This window comes from Phacochoerus africanus, chromosome 4 (genome assembly GCF_016906955.1).
Source record: "Phacochoerus africanus isolate WHEZ1 chromosome 4, ROS_Pafr_v1, whole genome shotgun sequence".
NCBI classification, from domain to species: domain Eukaryota; kingdom Metazoa; phylum Chordata; class Mammalia; order Artiodactyla; family Suidae; genus Phacochoerus; species Phacochoerus africanus.
In genome coordinates, this window is record NC_062547.1 from 16,077,725 (window position 1) to 16,104,993 (window position 27,269).

Below are 27,269 nucleotides of genomic sequence, written 5' to 3' on the forward strand. Positions count from 1 at the left end.
AGCGAAATAGTCTCTGTTGCAACTCTCATTTCTAGTACAAAAGAAGCCATAGACATTATATAAAGAAATGAGCTTGGAAAAGAAAGCAAGAAAACAAGGAAGGACCGAAGGAAGAGAGAAAGATGGAGAGAGGGAGGAAGGAAGGGAGGGAAGGAAGAAAAGGAGCATGGTTGTATTCCAATAAAACTTTATTTATAAAACAGGCAGTGGGCCAGATTTGGCCCATGGGCCAGTATTATCTGCTGATCCCTGTCTCAAACAGTAGAATGGCAAGCAGTTACTGTAATTATCCCGCAAAAATATATTCATACTGATAAGGAAGACTATTCATAATAAACCTGTAAGTAAAAATAATCAGGTTATAAAAAACATGTACAAGATGACTTCAACATTTAGAAAAGAGAAAATACACACACATATGCACATCAGTATCTATCTTGAAATTCTAAAATATCACACATCAAACATTATCAGTGATCATCTCTGGTTGATGGTTTACGTGTGATGTGTCTACTTTTGCCTGTCTGTATTTTATATAATGAATCTGCATTGCTGTTGTTATAAATTTTTTAAAGATTTTTATTAAATATTAAAAGAAAAGCAATGTTTGGAAAACCTGATGCTTACAAATTATGCTGACTTCCCTTAGGAAACATGGCTGTTTCGCAGAAAACACAGCCTGTTGGCTTACCAGTTCTAGTGGAAACTGTTTGGGAGTCCCCTTGAGTCCCATTCGGTCCTTGTGGAAGAATGTCAAAACGATATGTGGTGCCAGGGTATAAGCCACCAATGACAATGCTCTGGTTGGTGGTTGTCTCCTCCTGAGCTTTCCCAGTTGTACTCTGTGTGGTATATATCCTAAAGGAATTAGAGTCATTGCTGCTCCACGCTAAGCCAATTTCCCTTGCACTGACACTTGTCACTCGGAAGTCAGAAACTGGACTGGGGGCTGTGGGAAGAAAGTAAATTACTAGATTAAGAATCTGTTTCTCCAGAAGATATAAGTGACTGAAACCTCACCAAACCTTTACACCGAGATTAAATGCATACTTGGGACACCCAACCTCTCTTTTTCTCTTTTTGTTTTATCATCTGCACCACGAACCTCTCAGAAACTCGAGTTTCTAACCAACAAGAGAACCCTTGGCTGCAGGAGTGTAGAAAAGCATGTTTAAGTTGTACAAAGCCACTCACAGAGAATGAAAAGAGAGAATTCCCCTGGGTCAAAGGCTCCGGCTCTGGCGTAGGACCTTGGCCACTGCTGGCTGCTTGATCTGCTTTTTTATTTATTTATTTATTTTTTTGAAAACTGCACTTTATTTTATTTTATTTTTTTGTTGTTGTTGTTGTTGCTATTTCTTGGGCCGCTCCTACGGCATATGGAGGTTCCCAGGCTAGGGGTCCAATCGGAGCTGTAGCCACCGGCCTACACCAGAGCCACAGCAACGCGGGATCCGAGCTGCGTCTGCAACCTACACCACAGCTCACGGCAACACTGGATCGATAACCCACTGAGCAAGGGCAGGGACCGAACCCGCGACCTCATGGTTCCTAGTCGGATTCGTTAACCACTGCGCCACGACGGGAACTCCTTGATCTGCTTTTTACTAAGCATCTCAGAGTCTCTGTTTAAGGATGGGCAGCAGAGGCTGCTGCTGACTCCCAAAAATCCATCCTTCCCATTTTCCTTAATCATATAACCCCAAATTTTTAGCACTGTCCACAGCATGGGGATAAAAACTACATTTCCCAAACCCCCTTGCAAGCAGACTAGCCATGTGACTAACTTCTGGCCAATGGGATGTCAGAAGTACTATATGGCTTGTAGGAAGCATCTGTAAAGGGTGGAGCACCACTTTCTATGCTTCCTCCTTCCTGCAGCTGGAATGTGGGTGTGATGCCTGGAGCTCAGGCAGCCTAGCTCTAGAACCAACATCATGGTGGTGGCTACAGATTTCTGATGCCAGGATGGCAGCTCAGTACATTCCTAGAACCAACAACTCCAGCCAGGGCTGCTGACTGTGACACAGCTGGGGACTCTCTGGGTAAGGAGTTCTGCACCCTTAGACTAGGAGTCATTCCTGGGTCCCAGCCTAAAGCCTGCATCCCATGTGTTATGAGTTGAAATGTGTCCCCTCAAAATTCATATGTTGAAGTCCTGACCCCCAGTACACCTCAGAATCTGGCCATATTTGCAGGTCAGGTTTTTAAAGAGGTGATTATGATAAGATAGGGTCATTAAGTGGGCCCTAGTCTGACTAGTGTCCTTATTAGAAGAAGAGACAGGACACAGATCTGCACAGACCAAAGGACAACCACGTACAGACACAAGGAGAGGATGGCCATTGCAGAGCCAAGAATGGAGGCATCAGAATAAACCAACCCTGCATCACCTTGATGTCAGACTTTTTTTTTTTTTTTTTGTCTTTTTGCCTTTTCTAGAGCTGCTTCCCGCAGCATATGGAGGTTCCCAGGCTAGGGGTCCAATCAGAGCTGTAGTCACCAGCCTACGCCAGAGCCACAGCAACACGGGATCCGAGCCATGTCTGCAGCCTACACCACAGCTCACAGCAACGTCAGATCCTTAACCCACTGAGCAAGGCCAGGGATCGAACCCATGACCTCATGGTTCCTAGTCGTTTTCGTTAACCACTGCGCCACGACGGGAACTTCATTGATGTCAGACTTCTTGTCTCCAGAGCTAAGAGGAGAATTCTGCTGTTTAATCTCCCAACCTGTCATACTTACTATGGCAGTCCTAGCAAACTAACGCACCAGCTTTTCCAGGGATTCTATGAAAACCCTCGATTCCCAAGATTAAACCTCTTTCAGCTTAAAAGAGTTGCTAGTATGTTTCCTGCAACTAAGCCAGAGCTAACACTCTACCACCCCATCCTGCCGAATGCTGGAGGAAAAAATTTCTCTCTTGGAAACTCTGGGAGTTTTTCATTGCTCACACAAACCTAATCCTAACAGAGAGATTAAACGGTAACAAAGTAAAAGAAGAAAAGGATGTAGATTCTGGTCAGAAGACATTTGTAGGTGTGCTTCCTGGCCAGCAACAGACACTTAAACATTCTGGTGGAATGAACCCTGGGTCCAGAGCCAGGGCCCCCTGGGGCCAAGTCCCTGCTCTGCCACCTGCCAGCTCTGCAGTCCTGGGTGAATTGTCCAGCCGTGCTAGGCTGTGGCTTTCTCATCTGTAAAACAGGGATTCTAACACCTACCACGAAGACCACTGCGATACAGGTAAATCTTCTGGCACAGTGTGATACCGAAAAGATTATACTATTATATATTATCATACTGCTATATTACTGAACTATGGGTATATCATTATTGTTTTAATGACTGGACTTCCTTTGGAACAGAAACCTTTTTATTTGCTGCCTATCATCTTATTTTTAAGGGACGGTTGGCTGAGAAGAAAAGACAAGGCATAGTAGCTGTGTCCTGCCTCATTATAATATCAGCATCCAAAGGAACAAGGGACATGAATTACACAGATTCCTTTTGTCTCCATGTACCAATTAGCTCCCCATCTCTAACACACTAGAATGGTCATTATAAGCACAGGCTAGAGTCCAGGGAGCCCAGCTGCCTAATCCCACTTCTGACACTTACAAGCTGTGACACCTGCCCACAGAACCTCTCTCAGCTTTGGCTTCTTCATCCACATAATAAGGCTAATGCCAGACATGTCACAGAGTTGAGGATATTAAATGAGACAGCGCAAGGAAAGCACGTCACGTGACGCTGGGCATGTGGGAGGGTCAACCAATGATTATCGCTATTGGATCACACATCCTGAAGGCGGCAAGAGTCCCTGTGGACCCACACGCTTAGCGGTGAGGGCAGGAATAGAGTCTGTCTCGTATCTGGGCTTGGCACAGAGCAGGCAAGCATGAAAGGTTAACAAAGCAGGGGTGGACTCACGGGTGTACACCTGGAGAAAGCCCGGCGTGCCCGTGGAACCACCGTCGAGGAGAGGACACACCGTGATGTTGTACAAGGAACTCGATCTGAGTGGAGTGAGGACGGCCTGAGTCTCATTGACAGTGAGATTGAAGGACTCTGTCTCGCCAGCAACCTGTATCTCGTAGGTGTAGATGGAGGACGGCTCATGATCATTGATCTTCCAGGTCAGGGTCAAGCTGGTGGCGCTGATGTTCACAACTTTGATATCAAAAACCTGACTGGAATCTGCGAAGACACAAGAGGCGTTAACAACCACCAGAAGGGCCAAGCCAAAGAGAGAGACAGAGAGAAAGAGAGAGGAGCTGTCAGCAGGGCACATCATCCAATCTAAGCAGCACTCAGTGATTCTTCCTTCCAACTCTACACGTTTAAGTACAACTACAACGTACCCAACTGTATGGGGGTCCCAGCAGAATTCAGGCAGCATCTTCAGTGAAGAAACCACCTGACCAATTGCACCTGGGGAGTTAGTCTGTGTTCTTCTTTGTGAGCTGACTCTTAGAGATCGCAATGGACACCTCAAACAACATGCCCCCCACGAGGTTCAGGGTGACCCCAAAAGGTCTCAAGCATATAAACATACTCTACATGATCACTTAAAGATCACAGGCTTTAGCAGGGGGCAGCTCTGGATTCCAAGGTCAGCTCAGCTTTAATAGGCAGGTGGATCTTAGGAAAACCTGAGCTTCCTCATCTATGAAAGCAGGATAACAATCCTGACTCAAAGAGTACAAGTTATTCACCATTTGCACACGCCACCCTCCCAAGTTATCCTCCACCTTCTTCTGCCTGTTCTGTGTCCAGGAGGCTGACCCCTGCACATTGCATCCCTGGGGCCCAGGTTGGGGGGTGAGTGGCGTTCCTGCCAGGTGGCCTGGGACCAGGTTCCACCAACGGGTGACACAGGCAGGCTCCTAGGGGGCTGGCTGGAGGAGGAAAACAACTGGAGTCTTTCTCTGTACTGCCTCCTGCTCTGGGTCACCTGTTCCGGTCCAGCTGCGTCCTCCACGGCCCCAGCCCCTCACTGGGCTCCAGAAACACTGTCTCCTCCCCCTTGCTCTCCAGCCTTGGACATGATTTTCTACCACAACTAGTCTTGGGTGTCTCAACATCCTCCAGTGGTTCTCTTAACTCCACCTGGATAGTTACTTGAAAAAGTCTGGGTGTGTGTCTGTACATGAATATAGACACACATACATATACATACACCCACAGCAGAGAGGAGGTTAAGACCATAACATAATTATTACGAGTGTACATAATACAGATATCATTTATTAGGCACTACGACAATCAACACAAACCAGACTCTGTGTGTATCCATATGTCCAAAAGCTTAACATATAATCCATTATTTAATTCCACTCGAATCACTTTAAAAAGGAGGGCCCCAGCCCACACTAATCTAAAGAGCCTCTTTTAGCAAATCAGGCAGAGAGACCCTCCTCTGGATGGCTCTGCCCTGGGGTGCATGGCTTGGTGAGGGGCCCATAGCCTAGATCCCAGCCCCCCTCACCCCTGCACTAGCATCCTGTGAGTAGGACAGCCCCATCATTGTCAACGGCACCCCTGGAGGAGCCCCTTTCCCCTCACCACCTTAGAATCCGGAGGGAGGGTCACCAGTCCAGCATAGTCCAGACTTTCCTGGATGCTAGCCTGGTTTCTGTCCTTGACCTCCAGCCTCACACTCCCTCCCTCCATTCTATGGGTCTCTGACAGCCTTTTGGAACAGATATATTTGGGGATAACATAACCAGAGTCGGTCTGTGCTGCCTGCCACCGAGCCCCCGAGGGCTACAGGGCTGCAGCAGTTGTTTCTGAGCCCACAGAGCCTGACCATGGACTTCTCATGTACATTTGCCTCAATTCCCCATCCATAGGGGCATCCCTCGAGGGGAGGGGCCATGCATTTCTTAACCCTCTCATCAGCACCGATCCCAAAAGCCTCTAAATATTGTTCCACATACAGAGTGGAAGTGCTGACAAATTAGAGATAGAAATATACCTGGCACTTGTGGGTGCCAGCAAATGTCACAGGAAGGTCAGCATGCCTTCCAAGGTCAGGTCAAAAGAAGAAACACATTTTCGTCTTTCAAGGGGAAAACTCCTAACCAACATGGACAAAGTGAATATCAAGTTCAAGAGAAAAACATCCCAGTAGTTGGACTCGTTGGCTAGTCTGCAGAGTCAAAGGAAAGAGAGACTGAGGCAGCAGCTAGCGTCTGCACACGGCAGCTGCTCAACACGCTGCACTGAGTTCCATAGAAGAAGGGTCTCGGACACAAAGTGAAGCAGAAACAGAGTTTCCCAGCAGCCTAGCAGTGAAGGATCTGGTATTGTCACTGCTGTGGCTCAGGTCACTGATGTGGAGCAGGTATGATCCCTGGCCCAGGAACTTCTTTTTTATTTTTTTTCTTTTTTCTTTTTCCTCTCTAGGGCTGCACCGGCAGCCTAAGGAAGTTCCCTGTGTAGGGGCTGAATCGGAGCTGCAGCTGCCAGCCTACACCACGACCACCACAACACCAGATCCAAGCGGCATTTGCAAACTATGCTCGCGGCAGCACTGGATCCTTACTTAACTCACTGAGCAAATCCAGGGATCGAACCCACATCCTCATGGATATTAGTCGGGTTCTTAACCCACTGAGCCACAACAGGAACTCCATGGCCCAGGAACTTCTATATGCCATGGGTGCAGCCAAAAAAAAAAAGAAAAGGAAAAGAAACTTACTGGATCTGCTCTGTCCAAAAATCTCTTCCAGAAAACTCCCTCTGACAACAAAGTACTTAAACTCCCTCCAACAGCAAAACTACTTAAGAAGCAAGAGGTAATTCAGAACCAGAATCCCAGAAGACAAATTTTGTGCTAGAAAGCTCTGGCCGTGGCTATGTTACAAAATTCAACATACTTGTTTTGAACTCTGTGGCCTGGGGCTGTCCTTCGGGGCCATCTGCTGCCCGGGGATAAACAGTGGCCTTGTACCCTGCATCAGACTTTAACCCCCAAAGCAGGACTTTCGTGGTGTCCGGGGTCAGAGAAGGGTCGGAGGGCAGGTCTGCAGGTTCCAGTTGGTATTTGTACCCAGGGGCGCCAGGGCTCCTGAGTGGCTGGGACAAGCTGTCTGTCTTGTTGGCATCTGTTTCAAACCAAAAAAAGCAAAGCAGACGTGACGTGCAACAGAAGAACAAACCTGTCTTCTTTCAGCGCCGCTGCCCTTCCCCCACCCCTTCCTCTCCCCCCATGAGAATGCACTGCCAACGGCACCCACAGCTGCTACCACACAAATATCTGTTCCTTTCCTCCCCCAGAAGGATACACGCTCCTGAGAGGGCCCTGAGTGAGGCCGGTATGTGACTTTGCACTTTTATCCCAGGTAGCACCGTAGACAGTGGGGCCTCTCTCACCAACTCAGCTATTTGCATCTCTCCCCTTCTTTTGAGAAGTCACCTTTTCCCACCCAGCTCCAAAGATGGATTTCTCGGGACGGCCACATGATCTGCACGTGGCTACTCAGAGCCCACTCACTCCAGGAACTCTTTCCTGGACCAGACCCCTTCAGAGAGAGGGCGAACCAGGCAGAACTGCTGAACCAGGCGAAAGCTGCTAAAGAGAAAGAAGCAACAAGGACAGAGAAGAGTCATCTCGCCTCTTCCTTCAAGGCCTTGCCTGGCTGTCCCGGAAGGGAAATATACACGAGACGAGAAGCTGCTCTTTTAGTCCAAGATACCCGAAGCCTGGTTCCTGTTGCCTGCCCTCAAGAATCCTAACACATCTCTCCAGAGTTCTGTTTCCTTGTGTGTAAAATGAGGGTTGAGTTCTTGTTCTCAATGCACAGGGTCACCCCTGAAAATTCTATGAAGTCTGCAAATGACTCCTCCACTGTCGATGCAGAAAACATCCGCTAGATTTGCCTGAAACGCATCCCTTCTCTCAAGGGAAGTGGTAAACTCCTCCCAGGGGCCTCTGTGGGCTAACACCTCTGTTACGCACTCAGCAGAAAGCTTAGAAAGCTAAAGGGACCCGCTACATTCCTGGATGCCAGGCTCCAAAGTTTCAACCTCCAACGTGCTGACCTATAACTTAAGAACACTTTTCCCTCCTTCATCCTACACGTGTGGGGATCAACTAAAATGTAGAGGAGGAGTTCCCGTCGTGGCTCAGTGGTTAACGAATCTGACGAGGAACCATGAGGTTGCAGGTTCGATCCCTGGCCTCGCTCAGTGGGTTAAGGATCTGGCGTTGCCGTGAGCTGTGATGTAGTTCGCAGACGCGGCTCGGATCCCCCGTTGCTGTGGCTCTGGCGTAGGCTGGCAGCTGCAGCTCCGATTCGACCCCTAGCCTGGGAACCTCCATGTGCCGCAGGCAAGAAATGGCAAAAAGACAAAAAAATAAAATAAAATAAAATGTGGAGGAGACCTCCATCTGTTCTACAACTCCATACAAGTTACAAGAACCATTTTTTTTTTTAACTATTAAGTTACTGAAAGTCAAAACCAGCAAGGCAGATAGGCAACCCACTTTTATAACTCACCTAAGCCATTTTCTGTAACCAGGAGGTCTCTCTGAGTCTCACTTGATTCTGAAAGATACAGGGTGACCTTGTAACGAATTCCTGGCTTCAGGTCTGAAATATTGACCGCCAAATTCTGAGGGGGCGTTTGGCTTTCAAGGAGCATCCGGCAGGTGGCCGTGATGTTATCATTCTTCCAGGCGAGGGCAGCTTGTGTCACACCCACGAAGGTAACAAGAAGATCAGAAACTGGACTTGGCTCTATTTTAAAAACACACAGTGAGAAGTGATGGAACAGGATAATTGTAGTCAGCTTTCACTAAAAATGACTGGGAGCATCTCTTGGGATAGACCATGATGGAAGATAATATAAAAAGGGAATGTATATGTGTATGACGAGCCACTTTGCTGGACTGCAGAAACTGGCACAACGTTGTAAATCAACTATACTTTAATTTTTTAAAAAAAGTAAATTAAAAAAAAAGAATGGGAGTTCCCGTCATGGCGCAGTGGTTAACGAATCCGACTAGGAACCATGAAGTTGCGGGTTCGGTCCCTGCCCTTGCTCAGTGGGTTAACGATCCGGCGTTGCCCTGAGCTGTGGTGTAGGTTGCAGACGCGGCTCGGATCCCGCGTTGCTGTGGCTCTGGCGTAGACTGGTGGCTACAGCTCCGACTGGACCCCTAGCCAGGGAACCTCCATATGCCGCGGGAGCAGCCCAAAGAAATAGCAAAAAGACAAAAAAAAAAAAATGACTGGGGACATTGATGTTTCAATGTGACCCACTAAAAATACTTCCTTTATATCAGAGTCCAGTGCCATTCCATCGTTTCACAGCAGGAAGGAAACTTAGGAAGAAAAGAGGAGAAAAGAATAAACCTTAAAGTGAAATGTTTGAGGATCCGTACTATTCTTCAGGGCAGTTAACTCCAACAGTGATTTGACACTCCTCTAAACTGCCGTTTCTTTCTTTTTTTTCAGTTGATTTTCTAAAAAATGATTTTTGGAGTTCCCGTCGTGGCTCAGTGGTGAACGAATCCAACTAGGAACCATGAGGTTGCAGGTTCGATCCCTGGCATTGCTCAGTGGGTTAATTAAGGATCTGGCATTGCCGTGAGCTATGGTGTAGGTTGCAGACGCAGCTCGGATCCCGAGTTGCTGTGGCTCTGGTGTAGGCCGGCGGCTACAGCTCCAATTCAACCCCTAGCCTGGGAACCTCCATATGCCGCGGGAGCAGCCCTAGAAATGGCAAAAAGACCAAAAAGAAAAAAAAAAAAGATTTTTATTTTTCCCTTATAGCTGGTTTACAGTGTTCTGTCATTTTTCTACTACATAGCAAAGAGACCCAGTCACACATACATATATATATATTCTTTTTGTCACATTATCATGCTCCGTCATAAGTGACTAGATAGCTCCCGGTGCTATACAGCAGGATCTCATTGCCTACCCATTCCAAAGGCAATAGTTTGCATCTGTTAACCTCAGATTCCCAGTCCATCCCACTCCCTCCCCATCCCGCTTGGCAAGCACAAGTCTGTTCTCCAAGTCCATGAGTTTCTTTTCTGTGGAAAGGTTCATTTATGCCATATATTAGATTCCAGATATAAATGATATCACACGGTATTTGTCTTTCTCTTTCTGACTTACTTCACTCAGTATGAGAGTCTCTAGTTCCATCCATGTTGCTGCAAATGGCATTATTTTGTTTTGGTTTGGTTTTTTTAAGAGCCGCACCAGTGGCATATGGAAGTTCCCAGGACGAATCAGAGCTGCAGCTGCCAGCCTGAACCACCGCCACAGCGAAGCAGATCTGAGCCACGTCTCTGACCTACACCGCAGCTGCTAGCCTATAGTACTACTCAAGGCAACGCCAGATCCTTAACCCACTGAGCAGGGTCAGGGATCGAACCCACCATGTCCTCACAGATACCAGTCGAGTTTGCTACTGCTGAGCTACAATGGGAACTCCCTAAACTGCCCTTTCAAACAGCAACATTTAATATGTTTCAGACAAAGGAACAAAGCATCAAATAAAGTGGTCATTTGCTACATCTAAAAGTCTCAATTCAGGATATTACAAATAGTATTTCATAAGTACCAAGACATGTCACTCCTGTATTCCAATCCCAAGAGGAATTTTCAGGAGACTTCCAATCAACTCTCCCTCACTGCTTTTTCCTATCACTTTATTTGGTTGGTCGTGACATAAACCAAACTATTTCAGCCAAAATGACTTCTAATCCCTTCAATCTTGAGATGAGAACACGGAGATACAGAAGAGGCGGGGGTATGACTTGCACAAGAACGCACACTACTCATAGTATCTGGGAAACTAGAACCCAGGGCTCCAGCTTTAAGCACAGGCAGCAGTGCAGACAAAGCCGCAACCCTGCTTGAGGTGGCTGGACTCGAGGACGCCGGCCTGGATACCGTAAAGCATTGTTCCCCTCTGAAGCAAACTGATCCATTCTGTAATTCTATCCTTCACCTCAAAGGCTCCTGATGCAAAGATTTCTAAATTGTGTCACTCGTGCATCTTTTTAAATAAAGGTTTGGAGTTCCCGTCGTGGTGCAGTGGTTAATGAATCCGACTAGGAACCATGAGGTTGCGAGATCAGTTCCTGGCCTCGCTTGGTGGGTTAAGGATCTGGCGTTGCCATGAGCTGTGGTGTAGGTTTCAGACACAGCTCGGATCCCACGTTGCTGTGGCTGTGGTGTAGGCTGGTGGCTACAGCTCCGACTGGACCCCTAGCCTGGGAACCTCCATATGCTGCAGGAGCGGCCCTAGAAAAGGCAAAAAGACAAAAAAAGAAAAAAAAAAGGAAAGGTAACACCAGTAAACCAGCCAGCTCAATGATCTGGGTAACTGGTATGATCATCACTGTATCAGAGTGTCTGGAATCAGGCTCCTGGTTCCCACCACGTGATGGACAAAAAGTCTAGGAGCTCAAAAGAAACTTAACTTCTTGGCATTACAGTTTCTTCCACAGTAGCTGTCAGGGTTACTGTGAGGAAACCCCAGTATATTTAGGAGAGCTAAGCACATAGTACATGCTCAATAACCAGTAGCTGATAAACAAAGCCTTGACCTCAGGGGCTTTCAGGCTGAGTGAGGATCCTTGGCTCCTGGGCTGGTACTTCCGGCCACTTTTCCCATAGTCACCAATTCTGTATCACCCTGTCCCGTCGCCGTTTCTAAATTCGGTCTTCGTCCTCCTTAATTTCCTTCTATCTCTTCTCTGCCCTCTCCTTCCTTTCATCTCTTTCACTGTACAACATAGCAAATCTTTACTGTGGTTTTTGTTTTCTCTAAAACTGTGTTCTGGGAGTTCCCACTGCGGGACAGTGAAAACAAATCCAAATAGCATCCGTGAGGATGTGGCCTCACTCAGTGGGTTGGGAATCCAGCATTACCACAAGCTGTGGTGTAGGTCACAGACACGACTCAGAGCTCATCCTGGTGTGGCTGTGGTGTAGGACAGCAGCTGTAGCTCTGATTCAGCCTCTAGCTGGGGAACTTCCATATGCCATGGGTGCGGCCCTAAAAAGCAACAACAACAATGACAAAAAAAAAACACCTGTGTTCTGAGGACCTTCAGGAGTTTTTGAAGGTACCCGTGGCACTGCATCCTTGTAGCTCCTCTCTCTCCAGTTCCTTTTACTTACTGGACTTCTGGGCAAGATTTTACTTAAAGAAATAGTTTCCTGTCTTTTAAAAAAAAGTTGAGGAGTTCCCACTGTGGCACGTTGGGGTAAGGATCTGCTATCGTCTCTGGCAGCAGCTTGGGTCACTGCTGAGGCTCAAGTTTCATCCCCAGACCAGTGGGTTAAAGATCTGGTATTGCCACAGCTGTGGCATAGGTCACAGTTCTGACTCAGGTTTGACCCCTGGCCCAAGAACTTCCACATGCCGTGGGGGTGGCACAAAAAAAGGTGAAACCCACTGCCTTAGCACTGGTTGTTTCATGTGCCTAAGGCGCTGGGCCAGGGGGTCGCTTCAAGCCATGGGCTCAAGAGGTCAGGTTTCTACAGCCTTTACTAGCCAATAAGATCATACTCCTAGATCAGAAAACCAACACAGGAACTCTTTTCAAAAAATCTTTTGTTCTTCTCAGCTTAAAGAGCTTCTCATCTCTTTTTTATATTTTTGGTTCTTTTCAGCTAAAAAAAAAAAAGCTAAATTTGCAGCTATAACAGGTGGCTCAGGATACTGACATCTAAGCTAACTAACAATCTAAACTTAACCAAATGCCATTGGGCTCTTATTTCATTTGAAACACATACTCCCCTACAAAATATATCAAACTTTCATGCCCAACAGAAGCTCCTGGGAATATAATCACAGCATCAACTTTCCTGGGGAGCTTCAAAGAAGCCTAGTAATTACTGACACCACCAAGACATATTTCTAACAGCATCTCTGTTCCCAAGTCTTAGCAGAAAAGTATTTTTTTTGGCTGCACTCGCAGCATGCAGAAATTCCTGGACCAGGGATTGAACCCATGCCACAGCTATAACCAGAGGCACAGCCATGACAGCACTGACTCCTTCACCCACTGAGCCATGAGGGAACTCCCAATAATGAAAGATTTTTAGAACCAAACAGTTGGAAGTAGTTAAAATACCCTAACACACATAGGACCTTACTGCTGAATGATCCCACCACCCGCACTCCTGGGCTGGAAACAATTCAGAATACAACTCTTCCATAGTTCGAGAAAATCAACGCCTTTCCAACAGGCAATTGAATGGACAAGGCTCTAGGATACAGGACAAGAAGGATGGTTCTCAGTCATTCCTTGAAGCTATTCATCTTACCTGCTGTGGGATTTCCTGAAGTCCCATTGCTTCCTGGACTTGAGTCTGTGCTGTTACCACTTGTTTGATTTGCAAGACCCCTCTGTCCAGCTACCATCTCACTCCCTCCTTTGTCTGTGTAATTGGAAGCTGTTGGGTCATTTTTCCAAGTTAGGGCCACACTGGTTGGCCTGATGGTAACAGCTTTCGTAGGACTGGGTTCTATTTTAATATCGTTTCCCAAAAAAAGAAAAAAAAGGAAAGAAAGAAAATATTATATTTCAAAAAGGACTGCTCCATATGTCTACTTTCCAGAAGTGAATCTTGCCATCACAGAATTTCGTTTCTCTTTATTTGCCTCCTGGACTTCCCTCCCACAAAACACATTTGGATTCCCACATACACGTGTACGCATGTGTGTTGGTGAAAAGAAGGCTATAAAACAGTGATAAAAACGATAGAGGTTGCCGTGTTGGCGGTGAGTAGAACATGGAGTTAAATCTGTTCAGAAGCCGACACAAAGGAGACCTGTGATGCCCAATCAGTCTATCTCCTGATTCTCAGAAAACACCGCACATGCGGAGGCAAAGGCAAATACAGAGCAGAAGCATGGGATTACTTCGTGGCTGATGTCAGGAGGAAGCTCCACATGCATAAAGATAGCACTGGACAGAGGAGCATAAAGAGAAGGGGGCTGGTCTTGGAATCCAGATGTAATCCAGGTGTAAGGACCTACTCTGCCCCTTAGCTGTGTGATCTGAAGCTTGTTCCTTAAAAGCCCTCAGTCTTGGATTCCTCTGCTGACAGCTCTAAAACACTCTATTAAACACAAAGGATGATTATGAAGGCACCGTGATCCAAAGTCATTGGATTTGGACTGTCAAACATCAGGGCTCAGAGTCCGATCCTGCTGGTCACTAGCATGGGATTTTGTTCAAAGTCATCTCCCAGCTCTGAACCCCACTTCATCAGCCGTCGAACTGGAGAGGTACAGGATCTGAACACAGTGGAAGCCACTGGTGGTTATTAACTGTAACTAAAACTTCAAAAGGGATGCACCCTAAGTACAGTCACGATGGAGGAGGAACCACTAGGAACAGAAGAGTAAGCACAGGCAATGAGGCCCTTCTTCTCAATTCCGGGAGCTGATCCCTAAAGGATTAAGGTGGTGCAGGTAACACCACCTCGGCATGCACACGGCCCTCCAATGACTGCATGGAGAGTGTGCTTCACTGGAACCTGAGAGATGCAAATATTTACCCAATCAAGGAAGAAGGGCAGGAGAGAGGGGGTTCCCGCTGTGGCACAATAGGATCCTCGGCGTCTCTGCAGCACTAGGGTGCAGGCTGGACCCCTGGCCCAGCACAGTGGGATCCAGCACTGATACAGCTGCGGCAGAGGTCACAAGTGTGGCTTAGAGCTGATCCCTGGCCCAGTCACTCCATAAGCTATGGCAGGCCAAAAAAATTTAAAAAAAAAAAAGGGGGGGGGTGCAGGCAGGAGAAGAAACAAGAAAAAAGGAAAGGGGACAGGCATGGAAGAATCTGGTGCCTTGTCCAGACTGCTCATTAACCTACATGCCAGGAAGCCCCTCCAGACTTGAGCTTTCTCTTTATAGTGATCAGGGCAGGGGTCGGAGTGGCATTTAGCAGGTTATTGCTTTGGTGCCATTTGCAATGAAAGACAATAATGGTGAGGAAGATAATGATACAATAATACCACGGTCACGGAGGTGGAAGCAGCCAGAACAGCAGTGGCCCTATATGGGGGGCTGACAGAGTCCCGGGCACTGCACTCAGGTGCTGTGCACACATCGCCTCATGTACACTTCACGACGACTTCACGAACGAGGCTATGGCGCCATTTGAAAGAAGGAGCAATGTGTTAAGAACGGAACTGTGTTGGCTCCTCCGGGGATCCTGAGAAGGTTTTGGAAAAGCAGGCCCTTAACTTTCAGTCGTTCAGAAAGTAAAGTACATCTTAAAATACCCTTTTTAAAATGTGTGTATATATGTATGGAGTTTTTGTTTTGTTGTTTGGTTGGTTGGTTGATTTGGTTTGGGTGGGTGTGTGTGCTGCAGTAAAGATGAAGAAACCCAGGTCTAAGAGGACCAATGACTTGCCCTGGATCACACAGTGAGAAACTGATAGAATCAGGAAGCCAACCTGGCTCTGCAGTTCTCCATTCATGCTCTTAACTGCTCTGCCATCCATCACGGCACCACGCAAAGGGCTGACAGAGACCAGCGTCAGAGCAGCTCCCAGAGGAGACAGGCTACCCCGAGAGCCAAAGATGGGGAGCCAAGAGACACAAGAAGTAATTGCCTTTCATTGTTGAAGCTCAGATAAAGTGATGGCCAATAAATACACTGTGGATATGAAGACACGAACAGTCTCTAAAACCCACAATCCAGCCCAAAAGAAAAGCCTCGCTCACCTATTTGCATTTCTTGGCAGCAAGTACTGGAGCCATTCGTGAAGGTGAAAAGATAGGTGGTCCCAGGAGCCAGCCCTGAAAATGAAGTCTCACCATCTGCTTGGGGAAGCCACTGAACTTGGCCACTCGAATCAGTTACATTTATTACTGAAAAGTTTCCTGGTGCCTTGATAGAACGAATCTCACTGGCTGTAGGTCTGAACCCAATTGTATCACAGCGGGAGCCTAGAAAACAGGAAAGAAAAACACAAGGCATGCTAATAAAATGGCACTACCCACCATATACATGCCAGACCCCAGACCTTACTAAAATCTTTAAAACACGTCATAGTTCCTCAGCTCCCCTTCCCCATTTGATGAGATCACCTCTATGCATAGATGTTTTCTTCTGCACCAGTGACTCAAGCCTGCACAAGGAACCGAGGAGCTTATTTACCAAACTGATTAACATAACAAGGGAAAAAAAGCAACTGCAGAACTCTTTCCATTGTTTGCACAGGCTTTGCATAATTACTGCTATTAACTGAGATTTGCTTTATTAGAAGGTTTCAACAAGGTCTGCCCCCTCGGTATGGCACTGCAAGAGCCTTCTAATTATTTTACCTCGAGTGTTCACAGACTTGGAAATTTTTACCAAGCAGGAAAAATAAAACAGTTCTTGAATTTTGAGGACAGACCAAAGCTACCTATTTTTTTCCCCAAAAGCTACATGAAAAATGACAAAACGCTATTAATTTTATTTCTTTTAAAAACAAATTATAATAAAAAAAATTAGCAAGGACATGGAGTTCCTGTCCTGGTGCAGTGGAAATGAATCCAACTAGGAACTGAGGTTACAGTTCGATTCCTGGCCTGGCACAGTGGGTTAAGGATCCAGCGTTGACGTGAGCTGTGCTGTAGGCCACAGACGTGGCTCAGATCTGATGTTGCTATGGCTGTGGTGTAGGGCAGAAGCTGTAGCTCTGATTAGATCCCTAGCTTGGGAACCTCCATATGCTGCGGGTGCAGCCCTAAAAAGCAAAAAGCAGAAGAAGAAAAAAAAATTAGTAAGGACAAAATCCCAGAATAAACAGTGCTTTCAACTGAATATATTTAGTTTCATTAAAGTTACTATACCCACTGTAGCACAGTGGGTTAAGAATCCAACTCCGGGAGTTCCCGTCGTGGCGCAGTGGTTGATGGGTCCGACTAGGAACCATGGGGTTGCGGGTTCGGTCCCTGCCCTTGCTCGGTGGGTTGACGATCCGGCGTTGCCGTGAGCTGTGGTGTAGGTTGCAGACACGGCTCGGATCCCGCGTTGCTGTGGCTCTGGCGTAGGCCGGTGGCTACAGCTCCGATTCAACCCCTAGCCTGGGAACCTCCGTATGCCCTAGCCTGGGAACCTCCGTATGCCGTGGGAGCGGCCCAAGAAATGGCAACAACAACAATAACAACAAAAAGACAAAAGACCAAAAAAAAAAAAAAGAATCCAACTCTGGGAATTTCTGTCGTGGCTCAGCAGAGCTGTGTTATAGGCCAGAAGCTACAGCTCCTATTCGACCCCTAGCCTGGGAACCTCCATATGCCACAAGTGCGGCCCTAAAAAGCCCCCCCACCCCAAAAAAGGAGTTCCCATCATGAGCATCATTACTGAGCAGGTAACGATCCCTGGCCCTGCTCAGTGGGTTAAGGGTCCTGTGTTACCATGAGCTGTGGCTGTGGTATAGGCCGCCAGCAGCTGTAAACAGCTCCAATTAGACTCCTAGCCTGGGAATTTCCACATGCCACAGGTAGGGTTATAAAAAAACAAAACAGTAGCAGCTCTGGTTGCTGCAGAGGCTCAGGTTCCACCCTCAGCCGTGCACAGAAGGTTGAGACTCTGGCATTGCCTCAGCTGCAGTGTGGGTCACAGCTGCTGCTCGATTCAATCCCTGGCCTGGAAACATCCATAGGTTGAAAGTGAAGCCAAAAAAAAAAAAAAAAAGTTACAGCACTGTCCTTATTTTTCTCATTTTACTATAGATCCAGGAGGACGTCAATGGACCAGCACTAGTTAGCAAGTGAGACTCAGCCCTTCACAATGAAGCAAAACATGCAAGAGGCTACATTTGGCTTCCCAAAGCTTATACACACACCTGCCGTCACTTTAAAAATCACAGGGCAATGGAGCAACCAAAAAAAAAAAAAAAAAGAAGAAAGAAAGAAAAAAAGGAAACAAAGAAAGAAACTTATGGGATAACAGTACACGAAATAAATATAAATCTTGAAAACTCAGCCTTTTTTTTTAATCACCCACCTATGTAAGGAAGAAAATCACAGAAAAAAAATTATTTTTAATTTGTCGGGGCTGCACAATTGATTGAATTTTTTTCTCTCACTTGCTGTTTCCACCCTCATCACACCTCTAAAGAAAAACCAGGGGAGAGAGGGGGGAGTGGGATGGATGGGGAGTTTGAGGTTGGTAGATGCAAACTATTACATCTAGAACGGATAAGCAATGAGGTCTTACTACTGTACAGCTCAGGGAACTATATCCAGTCTCTTGGGATTGAACATGATGGAAGATAGTATGAGAAAAAGAACATATATATATGTATGACTGGGTCACTATGCTATACAGCAGAAATTGGCATAACATTATAAGTCAACTATACTTTAATAAAAAAAATAAATTTTTAAAAGCTAAAAAATAAAAAATTGATATTTCCCTTGCATTAGATATTCCTGTGGGTCATATAATAAAATAAAGATTAAACATATATTTAAAGATAGAAAAACTGGAAACCAAGCAGGTTTTAGCCAATGTTAGTTAGCATTTTCTGTGATTTTTCACATGGCTGTTAGTGTCGCTGCGTCCAGCAGGGGGCAGTAGCGAACAACACAAGCGTGGCGTGGGAAGAGGTACTTACAGTCCTCGGCGGCGGCGCACAGGTTCTGAAACGAAAAAGAAAACGGAAGTCAGCAGATTCATTCAGACATGGCAAATGCAAACCAGAAATAAAGCAGTTGAGAACGTAAGAACTGGGGCGGCGTGCTAAGATGTACATTAAGCAGAGGCCTGCTGGCCAAGGATAGGGTGTGGGGCCACTGGAGAGGGGAATTCGGTGTAAGCGCAGGTCAATTACAAACAATGGACTGACTCGGTTGTAGAGAAACAAAACAGCTGTTAGCCGCCAGGTGTTTTTTCCCACAGAAACATCCGACACCAGCAGCCTCCTAGGTCAACACCCCTACCTGTCTCTACCCTGTGCACTGAGGCAGAAGGACAGTGAAATACAAGTTGAGGTTCTCTGGGTCAGAAAGAAAGAACAGCAGGACCATCACCCCAACCCCCTTCCCCAGAGGCACTTCAGGTCCAGAACGGAGGGCGTCAAGCCAGACGAGCGACAGAAGAAACCCACCGAGTTTGAGACTTTCATTGTGCAAAAATTCATCTTCTATCAATAGGTGGCAGTAATAATTTTTTAATCATATGGCAAACAGCTTTGAGAAGAATAAATGTTTGAACCAGAGGGAACTTAAAGAGGGTATAGTGGACCATGTCTCAATCTGCCATCTCTGGATCCCTGGGGGTCCTCAAAGATAGGTATCGTGATCCATAAATTATTTCCCCATATTTTAAAAGCCGAAAATAATTCAAGACCATTCATTCTATTGTTTAGTAAACACGCCTTTTTGGTTACTAGGCTGTTTCAAAGTATGGTCCTTTTAAAGAGGAAAAGAATCAAAAAGGATACCAGTGGGGGGAAAAAAATGTCCTCCAACCTCCCATCACACTTAGAATAAAAATGCAAAACTCTTCACCACAGCCTGGGTGGCCCCTCTGTGCTCATCACCTCTCACGCCCCTTCCTTTGCATTGCGCTCAAAGCTGGTTCTGCCTTGGAGCCTTTACATAATGGATTTCCTTCTCCAAAGATACTCTGCCCCCACACCTGGCCAGATCGTGGCCTGAAAGGCCACCTCTTTCCGGAGTCCTTTATCCCAACCCACCAATGGAAATCAGCCCCACTCACTCTCCATCACATCACCAGTGTTTTCTCCCAGCATTCACCTCAATTAGCATCCACCTCCTCCAGCTGAAAAGTACACTCCATGAGAACAGAAACCTTGTTGGTGCACACAGTAGGCTCGCCATAAGTGTCCGTGAAGGAAAAAATGAGCTTCTCGTTTTGTAGAAGGGGCAATCCTTAAGGCCCAGAGAAGGGAAAAGACTTGCCCCAGGTCCCACAGCAAGGCCAAGGCTGGTCTGGTCCAGGGGCCCAGCCCAGCATTCCTTCCACTTATCCTGCCACTTCGCATGTATCAAATGGAGATGACAAGGACAACATCCATACTCATCTCATGGGTTAGGTGGACAGGAGGAGGGGCCTGTCCCCTGTCCCGTCTCCTAGTGACCCAGACACCAGTACTCTTCCTCTCCCCGCTCCCTGAAAGCCGGGGGAAGAGGACACAAGCCCTGTTGACTCTCCTTTCCTACTCCCCCTCAAACTCACTCAGACGTTCCCTTCCCACCACCACACTCTATCCTCAAGCGCTGTTCATCTCAGGCCAAAACTTTTCCAGCTCACCTTCCTGCCTCCAGCCCCTTCTTCTCAATCTGTGCCATGCATCAAACCACATGGTCCAGGATGGACCCCAGGAGAGAGGGAGGAAAAGGAGGAGTCAGGAGCTCAGTAAGCAGCCCAGGGCAGCAAAAAAAAAAAAAAAAAAAAAAAAAAGTTTGGTGGGGGGCAGAGTTAGAAGACATTAAACTACATAACCTCGTGACTCCAGGATGGCACGTCCTAGCCCTTTGCAATGGTGTTATCTCTTGGCCTGTGCATCTCTGTGTTGTGTCCTCACCTGGAACCCATTCAATCCTCCATCCACCCCACCAAATATCACCTAAAACACTAACGATCTGGGCCCTGCTCTCAAACTGTTTCCAGGAAAGAAAGGGAAATGAAAGATGACCGCAAATGAGGACTTCAGGGTAGAAAGTAGGACGGCTCGGCTCATTTAACAAGCAGTTCTCCACGGGTAGCAGCAAGTGCCAAGTGCTGTGCGGAAGCCCTGGACCTCAAGCAGGCAGCCTCCGAGGCATGACGGCTGCGGGGGAGGGAGGGAAAGGGGAGGCAGGACAGAGAGCAGGTGCCCTGGGGTGGGGACCACCGCCGAGGGAAGTCAGAGGAAGGCACCCACGAAGGCGAGGAGTGTCTGTGCCTTTCAGCCTATGTCCTTCACAGTCTTAGACCCAAGAAACATTGACTGGCTGTGATCGCCACCCAGGCCAACATATCAAAGAGCTCAGGGCTCCACAGGTGAGCGTTCAAGGGTCACAGTCATGGCAAAAAGGCAAGTTTCCAAGGATTAAAATCACACTTTGACTCTACATTCTCAATGCATTTGGCCCACTTCGCACAGAGCACTGACGCTGCCAGACCCTTTTCCACGTGCTTTCAGATATTAACTCTCTTAATCCTCCAAACAGCCCTAAAAGGCAGGCACAGGTCCCTGCTGGGCTGGTGAGCTGCAGCAACCTGGATTTGAACCCAGGCAGTCAAACTCTAAACCACTAGCGACACTACTTTCCAATGTAAAGCAACTGGCGAGAAATGTACTAGGACTTAAGAAAGGTTTAACAATAATTGAAATTATTTTTTAAATTGTTATACCATATATTATTTATATATATATATATATATATACACACACATATATATATATCTCACTTATATGTGGAATATATACATATATATATATATATATATATATATCTCACTTATATGTGGAATCTACAATGTGGCACAGGGAGTTCCCATTGTGGCTCAGTGGTCACAAACCCAACTAGTATCCAAGAGGATGCAGGTTCGATCCCTGGCCTCGCTCAGTGGGTTAAGGATCTGGTATTGCCAGGAGCTGTGATGTAGGTCACAGACAAGGCTCGGATCCTGCGTTGCTATGACTGTGGCGTAGGCCGGCAGCTATAGCTTCAATTCGAACCTTAGCCTGGGAACATCCATAGGGCACAAGAGCGGCCCTAAAAAAAAAAAAAAGGCAAATACATAAATAAAGTGTGGCACAAATGAACCTATCTATAGAACAGAAACAGACTCAGAGTCACGGAGAAACTTGTGGTCACCTGGGGGAGGGAGGAGGGAGTGGGATGGACGGGGAATTGGGGGTTAATAGATGCAAACTATTACATTTAGAACGGATAAGCCATGAGGTCCTACCATACAGCACAGGAACCCATATCCAATCTCTTGAGATAGAACATAATGGAAGAGAACATGAAAAAAAGAATGTATGTATGTGTATGACTGCGTCACTTCACTGTACAGCAGAAACTGACACCACACTGTAAATCCACTATACTTTAACTACAAAATTTATTTATTTTATTTTATTTTATTTTGTCTTTTGTCTTTACAGGGCAACACCGGTGGCATATAGACGTTCCCAGGCTAGGGGTCAAATCAGAGCTGTTGCTGCCAGCCTACATCAGAGCCACAACAATGCCAGATCCGAGCCGCGTCTGCGGCCTATACCACAGCTCACAGCAACGCTGGATCACTAACCCACTGAGCGAGGCCAGGGATCGAACCTGCAACCTCATGGTTCCCAGTCAGATTTGTTTCCACTGCGCCATGATGGGAACTCCCAAAATTTAAATAATAATAATTTCGAAAGATATGATCAGTAACCCTCCTTGACAAATCCAGGTACAGTTTCTCTGTCAACCCTCCCAAAGAAGGCCCTGTGTGTCACGTGAACACACAGCCCGTATCTCTTGGAGGCTCCTTGTGAAACAGTCGCCAGTGATAACACACTGAGTTACACGGCTGTACTTCTTTTCTGGCCTCACTTCCCCTTCTATTCCCTCCTCTTGACCTCCCCAAGCCTGACTTTCCAAATAAAGCAGCAATACCCTCATCTCTGCCTCAGGACTCAGAGGATCTAAAGAACCCAGACAAAAACATGGGACAAGGCGACCTGAGAGACGTCAGCAAGGGGTCTTTTGGGGGAAGAGCTTCCTCGGTGAGAAGAAGGAATTACAAGGAAAGAAATACCATCCTACTTTGCTGGACGTCATCAGATCTGCCCGTGATACTTGGAGCTGCTGCAGCTACTTTCTGACAAAGAGGGGAGAACTCACCCACCTGCTGAGGACGGCTGATGTGAGGAAAGAAGGAAAACACCTGGATCCTTGTAATGCCAGCGCAAACAATCCTAGACTCTTTCTACCTCCAGACTTCCTGTCTGTGGAATGAAATATCCCCTGTGATGTAACTACTTTTGTTTGGACTACCTAATACTTGCAACAAAAAGAACACTGCTTGGCACCATAACAACAACAACGCGAGGTGTCTGATTTTCACAATAACCTTCATTTTTACAGATAAAGCAAGTGAAAGATCAGTGATCTGTCATCCAGGGGGACAGAGATGGTCAGTGAGAGGTAAAACCAGGAGGCAAGTCCAGCTCTGCCAGGTCCCCAAACTCTTCCAGGGACCACAGGGAAAAAAAAGACCCTTGCAAACAACACCCCACAAGATCCCTGGGCATAGGGAACACCCCATAAGTACTTTTTTAAAAGAATGCAAGCAACAGGAAGCTCATCTTTGTAAAGTTAGCTCAAAGTGTAATTGTCCTGGGGGTGAAATGGGAGAAAAGCAATTTCCGCAGATGCATACACTGGGCACCAAAGTGAACTAAGTGCAGAAAAGGGAAGTTAGGGACAATTTTTAGCAGTGACAGCTAAACATGGGGACGAGAATAACCTCAGCTCCTTCCCCTTCTAAGAGGTTCCCCCAAAGGCACTGGTGGCTGTGACTTGAGAAGGATTCCACAGAAATTGCCCTGCCTGCAAGCGCCCTTCCTCAAGTGGTCGGTCCCTAACCCGGAGCTCCAAGTCCTGGTGGGGAAGAAAGTGCACCCTCCACAGGCTTGCCCCCCCTTTATCCTCACAGCGACTCTGTAAAATGGACCATCATCCTCATGGGACGGATGAGAACACTGAGGCTCAGAGCACACAACCTGAGGTCACAGGGCTCAAGAATTTCCCGGCTATTATGAACTTTGCCCCGGCCCAGGCACAAGAGGGAAACGTGCTTCAGGTTGGGAAAAAAATCAGCACTTTCCATTCTCCACTTCCCCTGGGCAGAAATTAAACCAGATAAAGGATACAGGGCCAAGTCCAGGGCCAGGGGCACTCAGGCTCCCAGGCTTCTCCCTCCTGACCTCAGCAGACCCTGTAATCAGAGGGCTGTGAATGAGCCCACCCAGTACCTGCGACACCAGAAGTGACAGCCCCTGTACCCAAGCTGAATCAGGGTACGGTGTTTGCATAAACGATGATGGAGGTCATAGCAGCACCAAGCATAATAGCTAAGAGGTGATACAACCTAACTGTCCATCAGCAGATGAATGGAAAAACAAACTGTGATATACACCTACAAGGGAATACTATTCAGCCATGAAAAGGAATGAAATTCTGATACCGTGTGGAGGACCCTTAAAAACACTATGTTAAATGAAAGAAGGCAGATACAGAAGCACACAATATATTGTAATTCCATTTATCTGAAATGTCCAGAATGAGGAAATCCATAGAAACAAAAAGCAGACCAGTGGTTGCCAGGGGCAAGGAAGAGGGGGAAGGGAGCGTGATGGCTAATGGGCACTGGATTTTCTTTGGGGGCATAAATATGTTTGGAACTAACTGGGAGTTTGGGGTTAACAGATGTGAACTATTACATTTAGCATGGATAAGCAATGAGGACCTACTGTACAGCACAGGGAACTATATCCAGTCTCCTGGGATAGACCATGATGGAAGATAATATAAGAAAGGGAACGTATATATACGTATGACTGGTCACTCTGCTGTACAGCAGAAACTGGCACAGCATTGCAAGTCAGCGATACTTTAAAAAATTAAGCTAAACTTAAGAAAAACGTTTGGAACTAGATAGAGGTGGTGGTTGCACAATATTGTAAAAGCACTAAATACCTCTGAACTGTACACTTTAAAATGCATAATTTTATGTTGTGCAAATTTTGCCTCAATTAAAAAAAAAAATAGTAAGTAGGTGACTGTTTATTACCAAGCTCAGTCGCTGGGAGGGAAGAGGGCAAAGAAGCCCCCAGAAGGAAGGGGTTGGAGTGGGGAAGGTAGGGAGTAGAAGAGGAAGGCAATAAATGGGGAGGTTTTGAAAAGTGGATTTTGAAAGGTCAGAGAAGGGGGATGAACCACCCTGAACCCGACATGAGAAAAAACAAGCTGGGCAGAAGAACTCGACCAGCCCTCCCTCCACTTCCAAATGCATTCTGAGAATAAAAAGGAAGGAACTCAAGTTTACTAAGCACCTACTGTGTGCCAGGCACTGAGCTGAGCTTTCTACAGCCCTTGTCTGACCAGAGAGTCATGGAATCTTGCTTAAGAGCCTGGGTGGGCTCTGGATCCAGAGCGCCTGGGGGAAACCATTCAGTGCCACCGTTTACTGGCTGTGTGACTCTGGGTAGGTAGCTTAACCTCTCTGTCCCTTGGTATCTACATCTATAAACCAGAGCCTGCCTTGTTATGGCGAAAATGAAATTAAATGATCTGGCTAGCTGCTATTACTACCATCATCACCTTTAAATCGTCACAGCAACTCTACAAGGTATTTTTATCCCATTTTTACAGATGACAACACCAAAGCTCAGATCGTATTGATAAATTCAATGGGAAAACTGAAACTCATATTTTCCAAAGTGTATAAATAACTGGACAATACAGAGGTGGGCACTGAGGCCCAGAGACAGCATGTGGCTTATCTAAGGACACACAGCCAGTGAGGAAGTTCCAACAACAACCCAGACCTTGACCTCTCTCTTGCCCTCAACCACTGTGGCCACAATTCCCCAAGGCCTCTTCTCCTGGGAGGCAGACCCAGATGAAGTACTCAGAGCTCACCCGCCTTCTGCCTAGTTCCCTGCAAAGTCGCCCGTGCAGGTGACCCAAGGCTTCTGCGGGTGCTCATAACTGGGCAAAAGGAGCAAACACTGAGGAGAGAGGTTCGGCTCACTGTCTTAGGAGGAAGACAATAGGAAAAAAAAAAAAAAAAGAATATAATACCGTCTTCAGTTCAGCCAAGGACTCCCGGGTCACATCCACGGCACAGGTACAACAGACAATGGTCCACCCATTTGTCGACCAGATGGCCTGGCATTAACTACACACCCAAGAATACCCAACACTGCACAGCAGCCTTCTCCCTCTTCTTTCCTTTTTCTTTTTTGTCTTTTTATTTTGGGGGCCACATCCATGGCTTATGGAGGTTCCCAGGCTAGGGGATGATCAGAGCTGCAGTGGCTGGCCACCGCCACGGCCACAGCCACAGCCACGCCAGATCCAAGCCACCTCTTCGACTTACACCACAGTTCGCTGGCAACACCTAGCGAGGCCAGGGATAGAACTTGCGTCCTCGTGGATGCTAGTCAGATTCGCTTCCGCTGAGCCATGACAGGAACTCCTCCCTCTTTGTTTATAAGGAGCAGACCCTCACTGTTGAGCGGTCCACCCTTGTTCATCACTCGCCTCGCCCAGGAATATGTTCCTGTTTCACAACCTCCTCCGATTACGCGGAGGAGCCAAAGCGCTCCCTCCCCCTCTTATGAGAACCACCATCAGGCCTGAAACTGTGGTCCTGATCACAAGGATCCTCCCCCAGGCCCGGAGAAAACAAAACTGAGACGACAACCCTCAAGGCCACCCCAATCCGGCCAAAGCGCGATTCGGCCATTACATCCGTGGCCACTCCAAACACTGGATTCTTCCTCCCAGACACCTAAGTCTCAGGGATCTCACTAGCTACAGTTACCTAAAACTCCTCAATTCCCCCCAACTCCTCTCCACATAAACCCTATTAGATACCAAAGCAGACTTGTGTATATTCTCTTCCCTCTCTCCAACTCCGTGACCCCTGTCCCATCAAAGCTGTCTCCCAGGCCGTCAACTCCAGAATAACCTCTGACTCCCGCCTCTCTTCACCCTTCGTGGGTCCATTCAGTGGTCACGTCCTAAAGATGCTTCCCCGTTCAACGCACCTGCACACCCTCTTCCAGACTGTGGCCACCCTACACCCAGGCCTCAAGACCCTCAGCCCTTTGGGCTGATAAAGACAGATCATTTCCATTTTTGCGTCTTGAAGCTCTCAGTACACACACCAAAAAAAGGTAAGAAGTGCCAGAAAAGGATTATATCTGCTACAGCATATTTTTGTTTCATCCCATCTGAGACTATCTAAAATCCCTCATTTGAATATAAAAGGCCAGAAGCTAAATTGAGATCCTTTGTGAATAGCAGGCCCTGTTCCTTCATCCGCATACCTGGCTGCCTCTCTTCTAGTCTCTCCCTTTAATGCACTGCGGAAAATTAAAATAGAAACCTGCTAGATTACTCTTTCTTCTTTTTTTTTTTTCTTTTTTCTTCTTTTTAGGGCCTCACCTGTGGCATCTGGAAGTTCCCAGGCTAGGGGTAGAATTGGAGCTGCAGCTGCTGGCCTACACCACAGCCACAGCAACACCAGATCCAAG

At 46.9% G+C, this 27,269-nt stretch overlaps 1 protein-coding gene across 3 annotated transcripts in view; it reads right to left on the reverse strand.

Annotated features, from left to right (window-relative positions):
- The window catches only part of PTPRJ (protein tyrosine phosphatase receptor type J), a 176,949-nt gene that overhangs the window by 38,683 nt on the left and 110,997 nt on the right, over positions 1-27,269 (reverse strand). For 2 of the 3 annotated variants that reach the window (XM_047775710.1, XM_047775709.1), the window contains exons 2-8: positions 18,615-18,639; positions 15,727-15,951; positions 13,311-13,511; positions 8,511-8,750; positions 6,888-7,115; positions 3,937-4,203; positions 692-949 (exon numbers count right to left, since the gene is read on the reverse strand). In XM_047775710.1, coding sequence (XP_047631666.1) covers positions 692-949; positions 3,937-4,203; positions 6,888-7,115; positions 8,511-8,750; positions 13,311-13,511; positions 15,727-15,951; positions 18,615-18,639 — 1,444 coding nt within the window. The remainder of the gene's footprint in view (positions 1-691; positions 950-3,936; positions 4,204-6,887; positions 7,116-8,510; positions 8,751-13,310; positions 13,512-15,726; positions 15,952-18,614; positions 18,640-27,269) is intronic. The other variant, XM_047775711.1, reaches the window with a different exon arrangement.